Genomic DNA, 13843 nt, shown 5'->3' with positions numbered 1-13843 from the left:
TTAGCATATCTTATAGGCCCCTTACGTTGCTTCCAACACTTAGTAAGGTTTTTGAAAAGGTGCTGTATGTTCATACAATCAAGAGATTGATTTGGTGTGGTTTATTAATGGACAATCAGTACGGGTTTTGTTCTGGAAAGGGTACGGAGGACGTAGTGCTGAGTACTGTATCTTCGAGTGCTGCAGAATATGTTCTGGGAATTCTTCTGGACATTTCTGGGGCCTTCAATAACTTGTGATGGCCCTCTGCCATTTATCAGCTGCAAAAAAGAGAGTGAATTGCATATATTGCAAACTTACTTCAAAGTCACCGAGATGTGCTGCTCCACGAGGATGATCATGATGTTTGCATGACGCTATCCAAAGGGTGTCCCCAGTGCAGCATTTTGGGATTTTTGTTGTGGGTGATGGAATTTGATTCACTTTTGTGGCTGAGGTTGCCTAATGGGTGTCACGTTGTAGCTTATGCTGATGATGGGCTTCTGCTGATCGAAGGATATTCACGGAGGGAGGTTGAGCTCTCAGCAACCCAGGCATGCAGGATACTTGAGCTGTGGAGTCATCAACACAAGATGATGTTCAGCCTGGAGAAAACCGCAATGATGCTTCTCAAAGGTCGTTTGGCAGTGAATCGGCGAGTCTGGGTTTCGATGACAGGCCAGAATATCAAGTATGTTCAGGTTCAGAAGTACCTCGGGTGTTTCCTGATGAAAAACTGCAATTTAAGTAGCACCTTCAGTTCATCGTGGAGAAGGCCTGTAGTGCCTTCTTTGGCATTTGACGTGTGATTAATCCTGATTGGGATCTTAATTTTAAAAGTATGAGTATTTTGTATAAGGGGGTTTGCGATACAATTATGCTATATGAAGCGCCTGTTTGGGGGGATAGGCTAAACTTCAGAAGTTATCGGGATATACTCTTAAGGGCACAACGCTTTATACTTTAAATGGTAACAGGATGCTACTGTACAATTTCATGGAAGGCAATCATTGTGATTGTAGGGGTGAAACCAATAGACTTGATTGCGTCTGAGAGGCAACAATGTTTTGTTGCTAAGAGGTGAAGAGAGCTGACTTCAGAGAAAGTTCGGGAGATAGAGTGACATGGCAATGCTTTATGGCAGGCCAGATGGGATGAGACAGAGGGTAGGCATTATACGCACGATCTCTTTCCAGATGTCAGTTTGCGGGGCGCTTCTTGGGTGAACCTGAACAATTATGTGATGAAATTTCTTTGTGGGTATGTTACCTTCAGGGACAGATTGCAGTGATTAGGTCTGGTAGATTCTGGTATGTGTCCACAGTGTAGACAGTTGGATGGTACTTTTCATGTGCTATGTGATTGTGTAAAGGACGAGTTAAGGCGCATGGAGACTAGTTGTCGGCTTGATATTATTGTGTTGAATCTCCATGTGAATTGGAGGAAACAAGCTGAATGGGCAGTTGCGTTTAAACTTTATTGTCTACTTGGCAAACTAGAGGATTCTAGAAGGGATCTAGGGTTCCGCTTGGGTTTACGGTATAATGATCTTATCTGTTTCCTGAAGAGGGTAGTTCATGATGACTGGCAAAGTGATTGGGATGCTACCATGAACAAACTTCTCCCAACTAAGAACACTATAGCACTACGAAGCTTCTCATGCAGAAATAACAAATAGGGTACACTAGGCTCACTCATGGATGTCTGGTGACGCAAATGGATACACCCTTTTGTGCTCGCTGTGACTACCAACTAACAATCCACCACATTCTTGTGAATTGTATCTGTTATGCAACATTATGTCGCAAGTTTCACCCAGAGGCACATACAAACCATTTTAGAGAATAATGAAATGTTGCTGTTATCTTTAGTTTTTACGGTTTCATATTGGGGGGGGGGGGGATTATTCGTTTACATTCAAGTATTTGAATTACTGTAGTGATTTTCAGCTATTCATGTCGATTGTCATAAAGCTATTATATTAAAGTTATTATATTACTTTGAAATATAATCTGATATATCTTTGTTTATTACTTACAAGAAATATATCATGTCCGGATGATAATAACGCGGAAGCGTCAAGAATTGCTTGAATGTTCAGAAGAAGATGAAAAGTTCTTGTCAAGGATCATAACAGGTGATGAATCTTGGGTGATCGAAACAAAGGTTCAATTGTCCCAGTGGGTAGGTGAAACATCTCCCAGACCAAAAAATGCTCGTCAAGTTCGTTCCAATGTGAAGGTGATGTTGACAGTTTTTTTTTATGCTCAGGGTGTAGTCCACTACGAGTACCTCCCCCAAGGCCCCACAGTGAACCAGACTTACTACATTGAAGTTCTCAAACGTCTGCGGGACTCTATCCGGCGGAAAAGACCAGAAATGTGGAAGAGTGGTGACTGGTTTTTTCATCACGACAACGCTCCAGCCCTCAGAACTCGTGAGTTTTGGCCAAACACTCCATCACTGTTGTTCCCCAAACTCAAAAGACTTTTGAAAGGAAGAAGATTTGAGATGATTCCCGAGATTGAGGCAAATGCGATGAAGGAACTGAAGAACATCACAAAAGAAGCGTTCCAGGACTGTTTCCAAAAGTTGGGATAAGTGTGTGCATCGGGGAGGAGAGTATTTTAAAGGGGACCCAGACAAGTAACTTTTAAATAAAGTACATTTTGTTTTATGACGTTGGTCTACGTATTTTTTGAACAGACTTCTTAGATGTAATTTCTACAGTAAATTTGTTCATCTTTTTTTTAAAATTAGCGATAACTGTTAGAAACTTTTAATTGACATTTATAAGAATAGAATTTGAAGAATCAGTAAGAAATATTTGGCTCATTGAAAGTTATAAGAAATCACTTCAATTTACACTTTCCTAGTTGTCTACGACATGGGGTGCTGGTTGTTCTTCAGAATGGCTATACTGTCTTCAAGAGTGCATATAAATACATTACTGATTACTGGTACCTGAAAAAACAAATTAGTCATATTTATTTTCTTTTATATAAAATGTTTATTTTAATCTTTAATAAATATTATATTATATAAATATAACATTTGTATGAATATTTACATAAGATAATCTTAACATAATGTAGCAAAAGATTTTCAGTTATACATAAAAAATTGTTTATGAGGAGAAGGAACCAATCCAATCATAAAGTATGAGAAATTATAATATAAATTTTATGAAGAGCCAACCGTTTGAATTCTCTTCAGTTTTTAAAATACCTTGAATTAATTCAGTCTATTATCTCAATAGCTCATTATTTATAAGCCTGTGATATCATGAAATATTAGACTTATAATTGTTGAATGTAAATTGATCTATTGGGCATTTTATTGAACTGATGTGGATAAAAACTTAGGAATGCATTATGCTAACGTATAAGAATATAACAACACCATATTAGACTGTACATAAGAACTTTGGTTTCATAATGATATTTAAACACAAAATAGTGTGTACAAAATGTAATAAGGTGATACTTGATGTGAATCACAAGTGACTAATAAAAACAATGTACATTCTCAAAAATAATTAATCCAATGGGACACTTATTAAAAATAGTGAGGAGTTCCAACTACTTTTTCATTGTCATCATCTGGTGTTCTGCCTGGTGGCAGGTCCCTTACACCAGCACTATCACCATTCATCCCTGGCCCAAGGATTCTCCTTCATCTCTATGTAATTTCCAGTCTCCAGTGCAGTTGTCAAAATTCCACTCTCACTAACCAAACATGCTAATCAGTTAACTGATAACCACATTTTGTTGCTCATTGAATCAGATCTACTGTCGCCTATCATCATATCAAGCCCACCATATTTCAGATGTTATTTGGTTCTGTAAATGATAGTACTCTGTTTTCTATAGGAACTGGCTATATAACAAATATTTTTAAATTCACAAGAAGCCATTCTACCTAGTGCTTCCTTCTTTTATTTTTGATTATTTACATGCATCATAAACATAAGAAAGACTAGGGCATAGCAACAGATTAATTTACCTTTTTCTGTCTGAAACTATCCATTATGTAAGAAATTATATATAATTTTTCAACTCGGTGGAAAACAAAAAAAATTAATAATTTTATTTTAATTAATCATATTTAATTTTAATTTCTTAGAGGACCTGAGTTCTTACCCAGCTCTAACAGGATGCTAATTATTAGCATTTTTAAACTGAAGAATGCTAAATTTAATAACTGATTCTTTTAATATAGAAATTAAAGAATGCTGGTATAGTTTTACTATATTCTTTACTTATATATTTATATAAAATAATTTAGGCAGGTATCATATGAGAAGTATTATTAAATGAAGAACAAAATAATGGATTACATTATTATTAGAGAAAGAAGTTCTATATTGTTACAAAACCCCACTAGTATGAAAACTAATTGGTTATTTCTTTCTAATATTTCTAATTTTATTACTACATAACTTCTAATCAAACATAGAGTAAAACCTTTTTTTAGACCTGTTTTTAAAAAGTTAACATCAGGGTTATCCGTTTACAGTTAATGTATTTTGCAAGGATATGAGTCAGTTAATCTTTATCCTCAATTTTCCCAATCTCAATGCTCAATTTGATCCATCCTTTACTGGATTGAATTAGACGTTCTTTAACATTAATTTTGGGTGTTGTTTTAAAAATACAGTAAAACATTACTGTTCTGGATTTTGCAGTGGATTTCATTACAGAGAATCTCTGTGTAACAGCAATATTATTTGTTAGTCCCTTCACTTTCACATCCTACAAAAATTTATTTTAATTCCTCCATTTGCAAAATACATAATCCAGGAGTAGCAACAGAACTTCTGGGCCGCCTTGATACCTGATGACCTATATTCATATTGTATTTGATAATGAATCATAAGAAAAATTTGTTCAGCATTATGATGTAGAAATGGAAATTTACTAAATTTCAATCAATCAATTGCAACCTCTCAGTTGTGAAAAGAGTGTATTACTTGTCAAAGTTTAGAAAGATCAGTTGATGTGTAGGTTGGGATTGGATTGCTCAACCAGTAATTACTTATGATGTCATCTGGGTACCTATGACATTCTGTTGCAGCACACTATTCCCTTCACTACTCTATTAGCAGTGCCAATGCTACTTCAGATACCACAGGTAGATCTGCTGTGCATCTATGATTTTATATTTTCTAAATGTTGACAAGTATCACATGTACTGATTTGTGCTTTCCATTACAGCTATCTTTGCATGTACATTAATTTTCAGTTAAATGTAACTGGTTTTATCTCATAGGCTATTTCGAATTCATTTTTATTCAATAAAAACATTTTCTAAACTTAAAATATCTTTAGAATGAAGAAGTTCAAGTTATTGATAAGTAAGAGAAAGGTAATAAATATGTTTTATATATATATGTGTGTGTGTGTGTGATGAAGTAATTTAGCGTATTCATAACTGGGCACAATATGGACAAATAAATAAAATGGCTAAAGTTTGTTTTCAAAATTGCTGCTTCAAGAAGTTTAGAATATCTGAATTTGAATAAATTGATCAAGCTATTTGTAGAGGTTTCAATAAAAAGAGTTAAATTTTCTAATAAATCCTACCTTCATGGTGTAATTATAGCATCTCAGCCTTTCATCTGGAGGTCCCAGGTTCAAATCCTGGTCAGGAATGGCATTTTTTATACACTAAAAAATTCCATTTCCATACCACCCAATGCATAAGCTTTAAGCTTATGTGGGGATATCATTAAAAAAAAGAAAAAATTTGACACAGTTAATAAAAATGGTAAAAGTATGAATTCTTCTTTCAAAAGTTGGACTCTCAAAATTTTCAGTGTTATAAGTCAAAATTTTAGATTATGATCATAATACATGAAATTGTTCAAAGTGGAGAAACATTGTATTCTTAATGAGCTATCAGGGTCTTTACACTGATTTCATTGTAATGGGGACAATTTTGCCTTGCTGCCCATCTAATTCAATTTGTATTTCAAAAGGAATTTTTCTTTGTGTCCAGTTTTCTATAAAGGAAACAATTCAGGTTTGTTCATTGATAACCTCGCATATCACTGTTTATTAATTTAAAATTGAATATGTATGTAAAAATATCAGCTGGATGAGAGAAAATAAAAAAATTCCAAAATATGAATTATGAAAAACTTTTTTTTTGGTTGGGGGAATCGCCTTACATACATGTTAATATGATAACAGTAATAATTACATACGTACATGTTGAAAAATGTGGATTTTCTTCCTAAATATTAATAGTTAAATAATAATATGTCTGATTTTTTTTTTAGGAAATAAATGTTCTGAATCAGTTAAAATGGGGTGCAAGAGCGCTGGATTTGCGCATTGGCTATTATCCTACAGATCTGGATGAAGTTTGGTGGTGTAATCATGATTTTGTTAAAATCAGACCTTTAAGACAAATTCTTCAGGATGTTAAGACATTTTTAAGAAATACTCAAGAAATTGTTATATTGGATTTTCATAACTTCCCAGTTGGTTTGTAATTTTTTTCAAATAATTTTTATTTTTTAGTATTAAATACATTAGTATTATTAAATAGTATACCAAATAATAATAATAGTATACTAAAGACATAGGCATTATTTTTGGATAATGTAATACACATAATTCATATTACATAGTTTTATTAGTAGAAATAGTTCTGTGAGTATTTTTGTCATGCTTGCCGACCCAAAGGCTTTTTTTTATTTATCCAGTCATTTAACTATTTCTAAACAAGTGGCAGAACTTCTCTGTTCATATTGCTTTTCTGTTACATGCAGATATTTTATTTCCTGTAAACTGCGTTTTTATGAGTTTGTGATATTTTTATTTCAATCTTACTGTATCACAGAAGTTTGTCTGTGTTTCAAAACACATTGTTTATAAATATCTAATAATGTAAAAATAAAATTATTGATAAGTTGTAAATCCAACAAGCTGTATGACAAAATATTATACTATAAGTAATGTTTTATTTTTGTTGTATATACATTTTTATACTTAAGAAAAAAATTTGTTGTTAGTTTTAAATTATATTCGTTTTCCAAAATTAATGACCTATTTTGTTGTTTATAAAAAAAATTCATCATTGGAGAGAAGACTTGAGTTTTTAACATTATCTAGTAAAATATAAATTAATGTAATGTACAATTTTGTTCAACAAATTTGTATAAAATTACATATTAATAAAATGCCCAAAAAGAATTGCAAATTTACTGAAGACTTGTAAAAATTACCTTTTTTTAAAATAAAAGTTATGTAAAGAATTATAAAATTGTATAGGTGCATAAAGTTATAGTTTCTTATATTTATGACATTTTAGAATCTACACCTTTCCAAAAATTTTATTTTGGATATTTATAAAGAACATTCTTTTGAACCTCAGAAAAATATTTTCTATGATACAGTTACAATATAAAAACAAAATAAAAATATTACAAATTCATGAACAAGTTAGTAACTCACAGGAGGTAGGATATCATCACGTATCTTACAACGATACTCAAAAGGCCGTAGATCTGTAATTACTGATGTTAGATGTAGGCCCTCATTTATAGATAGGAACAACCAGCTTGCTCTTCTACTCTTCTGGAACTTTTCTTTGATGAATTGATTGAACAGCTGTACAAATCTGTTTTCAGTCATAGTTGAATGAATTATCAATAACATTATTCAAATGATGATTAGATCTTACATCACATCTTCTTGCACATACAGTCATCTTGAGCAACTGTGAAAGCTTTGCTATAAAAAAAAAATAAAACCTCTTAAAGGTGAACAATGCTTGTTAACCTCTGTGTGTACTTGAAGAAGTTGTATTTAAACATCTGGTTTATCTGATTGTAGAAAAACAGTTATAGCATTATCATTGTCATAGAGCAATATTTTAATTTGAGGTCATTCCATATTTCTATTTGTCTACCAGAAAAATTTGGTAGTCATTCTTACTGACAGTAGTCAGAAAATTTTAAGTATAAAATATCATAAAATTCTTTAGTTTCTGTGTCACTTCCTACTTCTATTGAGTGCATTCATTGAAACATTATCAAATATCCTCTTGAAAATTTAAACTTATACCTCAATCTATGCCTGCTGTAAGAAACTATTTTAGGGCACCATTTAATATTCAATAAAAGAAGAACTCTTGTTTCTGTACTCTATCTTGAGGTACTTTACTGTAGACTGAGGTAGAAACTACTTTTCATTTTCTTCTTTGTATAGGATTTGATGAAGTTATGTGTTTTCTGGAAAGATAATTATGTAAATAATCACCTGCTGTTTCTAAACCACAAGCATTATAATTTAATATTCTTAAGTTATCTTCATCTGTAATCTCTTTTGTTTTAGTCATTTCCCATTTATTATGCTACAGTTGTTAGCATTCGGTTATAAAGTTTGCCAGTATTTAATAATCTTTTGCAACAATGTTACAAGATTTATATAAGAGAAGCTTGGAGATAAGGTTTCTACCTAGCCTACAGGATTTTCATTCATAGCCTTACTTTGGGATTTAACTTCCCTAGATTTCTCCACTCTATTAACTCTTGGGAGTTCACTTCTTCTTCTCTCATGACTGTCAGTACAAGGTTCCAGTCATTCATTCTGGGTTATGACACTGTTGCATGACAGTCCATGCATTTTATTTTCCCTTACCAACCATACCTATGAACTGTTCAACTATCTGCTATCCATGGACATCCTACTAGGGTCAGACACAACCTCAAGAGGTAGTTGAGTTTTGTGAAGGTACTTGTAATATGAACATAGGAGATGTTAAACATAAGAGGTTGTACTATCAAAGAAAGATATTAGTAAAAATTTGGTCAGAACTATGTGTGGTACAATCTAACTTGCTTCCAGCAATCGAGTGAATTTTTTAAATCTTTTAAAGAATTAAGTTTATTTGCAATTGCTTGAATACTGACTGATCAAAACGTTATTTGAGAATCATTGATTATGGACAGCTAAATTTATTTAATTTTTCAACACTCGTTATGTACTGTTGTAGACTAATAATAATAATAATAATAATAATAATAATAATAATACCTCCAGTAATAGTTGATATATTATTCAGAAAAAAGATTGAAACATAATGTAGAAGAATAACTAAAACTGTAAAACTTCTGTTTTTTTTATTTTAATGGAATTGTGTATTTTGAATTTTTGCCTCAAGATTGAACCGTGCATACTATCAAGGCATTTTACAATGGTTACACATGAAAAATTCCACAAAAAGAGACAAGAGTTGTGGTGAGACTACTCATGGTTCCTTCACTCAGCTTCTTCAATTCTCAGTTTTCAGTCAAAAATCAGATGAATGTTCTTCTTCAGCTTCCCTAATCGCCAGACCTGGCTCTTTGCAATTTTTTCTTATTTCCAAAATTAAAATCAGTGATGAAAGAACGCTGTTTTGAGACTATTGAAACTATTAAAGCAAATTCGTCATGGACCTTAAAAGTTATTTCAAATGAACCTACCCAGGACTCCTTTGCAAATGGAAACCACTGGGAAAAGTGTTTGAATAGTGGAGGGGAACAAGTACCAGTAGTAATCTGTAAAATTAATAATAAAGATTAAAAAAATGAAGGTTGATTATTTTCTGAACGGACCTTGTATATAGATAATAGCATATATTATATATGTATATTATTTTTCTTATTTTTTATTTATATTTTTACAATTATCTGTATATTTTATTAGATTAATAATATATTTTTAAGAAACTTATTCTTTATCTGGAACTGTCATAACCCAGTTTCATCAGTTCAATAACATGTTTTTTAACAACATTGGTATTTCATAGTTAGTATTTTATACATTTTTAAAAAATATAATGCAAAAATAAAAAAGAATAAATTGCATCCATCATTTATTGCCATATATAAAGACATGTTTTACTTAAAAATATTACCTTCATTAATTTCTTGGGTTAGCCAATTAACTATACAAACTTGTAAATGAAAGAAATGTATTTAATTTATAAGTCGATTTATAACCTCAGTCTACACAAACTTATAAATTAAATATTATTTTTTAATTTATAATTTTATATAGTTGATTGGTTAACCCAACTAAAGGTAATATTTAGGTAATATTAAGGTTAATAAAGGTAATATTTTTAAGTAAAATATATCTTTTCATTATATTTAATTCTATCCAATAAAGAGAAAAATAAACTTAAACAAATTGCATTTAAATTAATATGTGATTTATTATATATATATATAATAAATCACATACCTCTTGTAAAGGACTCTATTTTTGTGTCCTTTCATCAATAGAGTTATTCTTCAATTTTTCTTAAACGATGCGTTATTATGTAATAAAACTAAATGAGTAAATGAAGATGATGATAATAATAATAATAAAACTTGCACTAGAATACAAATATTTGAACCACTACAACTTTCTCCAGTACGTAATTAATTTAGGGACAATCAAATACTGTACTTATTTCTTGAAGTAAAAAGCCAAAAGAAGAAAAAATGCCAAGAAGCCAAAATTTTGTTACTACAGCCACTCTTGTTTTAGTTGTTTAGATCTGTACTTTTATTCACCTCCTAGTATCCCTTGACTTTGAAATTTAAAGCCATTTTCAAACTTTAATAACATCTATATATTAACTATTTAACACGTGCATATATATATATATATATATATATATATATATATATATATATATATATAATTTTATATTCAATATAATCTTTTTTCAGGATTTTCAAAAGATAGAACAGAAAAGCATATGAAGTTGGTATCATTCATTGAAGAGGAAATGAAAGATTATTTAGCACCAGCATCGTTGGGTTGGAGTGTATCACTCAACGTATTAAAATTAACTGGAAGAAGAGCTATATTAGCTTATAATGCTAAAGAATTTAGAACTGGTTACACATGGGCTCCAGTTCAACAGAAATGGGGAAATGTGCAAAATGTTGCTGAATTTTCAACGTATTTTGAAGATATATTCAGTAGGTGAGTCATAGATTCTAGATGAATATTATTTTAATGGCCCACATGCTAGGAGGTGCTATACCAGCACCTCCTAACCATAAGACAAAAAGCGGTGGGAGAAATAGACAGGAAAAAACATATGACTGATACTAAACACCCTACGTATAACCACGTGGCTGTCAATCCTCAGCTTAAATCTAGAAATACCTTCATACAGACAAGAGCACCTCTGAAGCTTCCACCCGAGACCTGGTGCAAACAGCTGTGGAGGAAGACACTACTTGATGAAATGGGTCTCATACCCAAAGAGGAGCTCCTTATAACACAAAGTTGATGTACATTACTTGGCGGGTGCTTAATCGATTCAGGACTTTAGTGGCAAGAACTAATTTGAGGGGGGGGGGGGATGTGCAGAGAGTGATTGTGAGGAGATTAAGATAATGGAATATTTACTCCTGTGCTCAAATATGGGAGAGTCTTATATACTTGATTAACTGCTAGTATCAAGTGACATGGCAATCAGAACTACTGAGTACTGGAACTGGAGAATATGGTGTTATTTATTCCTGCACACAGAAAGTAAGTACATACAACATTTACTTAAGTTAGTTTGAAAATTTACAGCTCTTAATAAAAAAATTATCCAATTTTTGTCCATTTTCAAGTTAAAGTTATTGATTTGAAATTTTTTAGATGAAAAGGTTCACATAATTTTTGAATGGTCCAGTAGTTTTTGTGTAACTGAAGCTGCAAAGTAGTGTTTGCCATTGAGGCTGCAAACTGAATTAATGGATTTTAAATAACATGACTATTCCCATGAAGTGCATTGACTCCCAGAGTAATCTACCTTGATTTTACTGAAAAAAACGTTGCAAAGGCCTTGCCCAAAGCAGAATATGAGATTACTGATTTGACTGCACGATTTTAATTGAAAATAAACCCTTTAATTGCCATTTAATAAACCTATTCAGAAATACCAATTCATTACACATAAGTCACAGTAGTGCCAATTACTTTGTTTTTGTAGGTTTAAACATTCTTCCTCAAGTGCAGGTTTTCTCTCACTGAATCAGTTAGTTGATTGCAGAAGAGACCGTTTACAATGTGACCAGAAATTGATAATGCTCTGAAAGATTTAGAAAAGATGGAAACAGTTGGAACTGATAATTAACTTTTGAATGACAAAGTTATTGTGAGAACACATTTTGTATACTAAACAACTGTGGAGGAAGACGCTACTTGATGAAATCGGCCTCATTCCCAAAGAGGAGCTATATCCTAACACAGAGTTGCCATATATTACTTGGCGGGAGCCTAATCGATTTAGGACTACAGTGGCAAGAAGTCAAAGTAATATGGTGGAGTGGGGATGTACAGAGAGTGATTGTGATGAGATTTAGACAATGGAACATTTACTCGTTACACACATTAGTATACAAAATTAATAAGACAGGAAAATTATTCTCAGATTAAAAGTCTTAGTTTTAATACTTAAAACTAAGATTATTTTACTATACCAAAGAAAGCCAGAACTGATAAATATGAGAACTCTTTTTTAATCAATAATTAAATACTTAAAAAAATAAAATCCATTTTAAACAACATTTATGTTTTATGTTTTTTCTGAAGCATTATATATTACACATATAATGCTTCAGAATTGCAGTTTAGAATAATGCATAGAAGATTAGAATGAGAAGTAATAGATGTAATTCAAATCAGTATCAGGAAACTATAAAAACATTAGATGCAATTTCAGCCAGGATAAGTTGATAAGGCGGTTTGAAGAAAAACTAAACTGAATACTTTGTGTAGATCTTGAAAATATATTTGATAATTTATGTAAAATGGGAATAAGATGTTTTAGGAAGTGCAAGATTAAAACTTTCAGAAAAAAATTTTTAAATTGTTTAAAAATTAGGTAACTGTAATAAAATAGAAAAATTAGAAAAGCAACCTCAAGGAAAGAACAGAGAAACAAGGATATAGCCTTCTCCATTACTTTTTTACTTATATATGGCAGAATCAATGAAAGAACAATTGTAGAGCAAAGTAACTGTCCAAGGATAAAAAATTTTAATGTTTCATTTCCTTGTGATATTATTTTAATTTAATATCTTTAATTTTTTATACCTATTTTATTTTCTGTAATTTGTGTGTAATATGGATTTTTACCTCTTTTTTTCAGTCAAGTATCAGCACCATGGGCAGCGATGGTTCAGTTAACACCACATGCATTTGATGTGTTATTCGATTCTCTCGGTGGTTTAAGAAACATGGCAGTAAAAGTAAATCCAGTTGTTACATCATGGTTTAATGGAAAGTGGGGACGTTTATGTCATATTGTAGACTGTGATTTTATTAGAGGAACTGGAATTGTAAAGGCTGCTATAAAATGGAACTTAAAACGTGCTGGCTTTCATAATCGCTACTTTTATTGTAATACTACATACTCATAACACATGTAGTAGGTATTCATAAAAAAATCTGTTGTACATTATGTGTAAATAAGTGTGAAACAGTTGTGTAACAGTAATTTTAGTGTAATAATTCAGTTGTGGAATTACTGTTAAATTTTTTACTATAAAAAACAAATGTAGTAAAATTTATAAGAAATAAATAAGACTTGAAAATACTTTTTTTTTGTCTTCAGTCATTTGACTGATTTGATGAAGCTCTCCAAGATTCTCTATCTAGTGCTAGTCGTTTCATTTCAGTATACCCTCTACATCCTACATCCCTAACAATTTGTTTTACTTATTCCAAATGTGGCCTGCCTACACAATTTTTCCCTTCAATTTTCAATCTGTCCTTCCAATATTAAAGCGACTATTCCAGGATGTCTTAGTATGTGGCCTATAAGTCTGTCTCTTCTTTTAACTATATTTTTCCAAATTTTTCTTTCTTCA

The 13843-nt window shown here is 31.5% G+C and overlaps 1 protein-coding gene across 1 annotated transcript in view; it reads left to right on the top strand.

The window, feature by feature from the left end:
* LOC142331197 (PI-PLC X domain-containing protein 2-like) overlaps positions 1-13578 on the top strand; it is a 64873-nt gene extending 51295 nt beyond the window's left edge. Inside the window, exons 4-6 of the mRNA XM_075376934.1 lie at positions 6263-6470; positions 10697-10955; positions 13123-13578. Of these exons, the coding sequence (XP_075233049.1) occupies positions 6263-6470; positions 10697-10955; positions 13123-13393 (738 nt within the window). The 3' untranslated portion in view covers positions 13394-13578. The remainder of the gene's footprint in view (positions 1-6262; positions 6471-10696; positions 10956-13122) is intronic.
* Positions 13579-13843: the final 265 nt, after the last annotated feature.

This window comes from Lycorma delicatula, chromosome 10 (assembly GCF_047948215.1).
Source record: "Lycorma delicatula isolate Av1 chromosome 10, ASM4794821v1, whole genome shotgun sequence".
NCBI classification, from domain to species: domain Eukaryota; kingdom Metazoa; phylum Arthropoda; class Insecta; order Hemiptera; family Fulgoridae; genus Lycorma; species Lycorma delicatula.
Note: the sequence above shows the minus strand (reverse complement) of the source record. Positions and strands in the feature narration are given on the sequence as shown.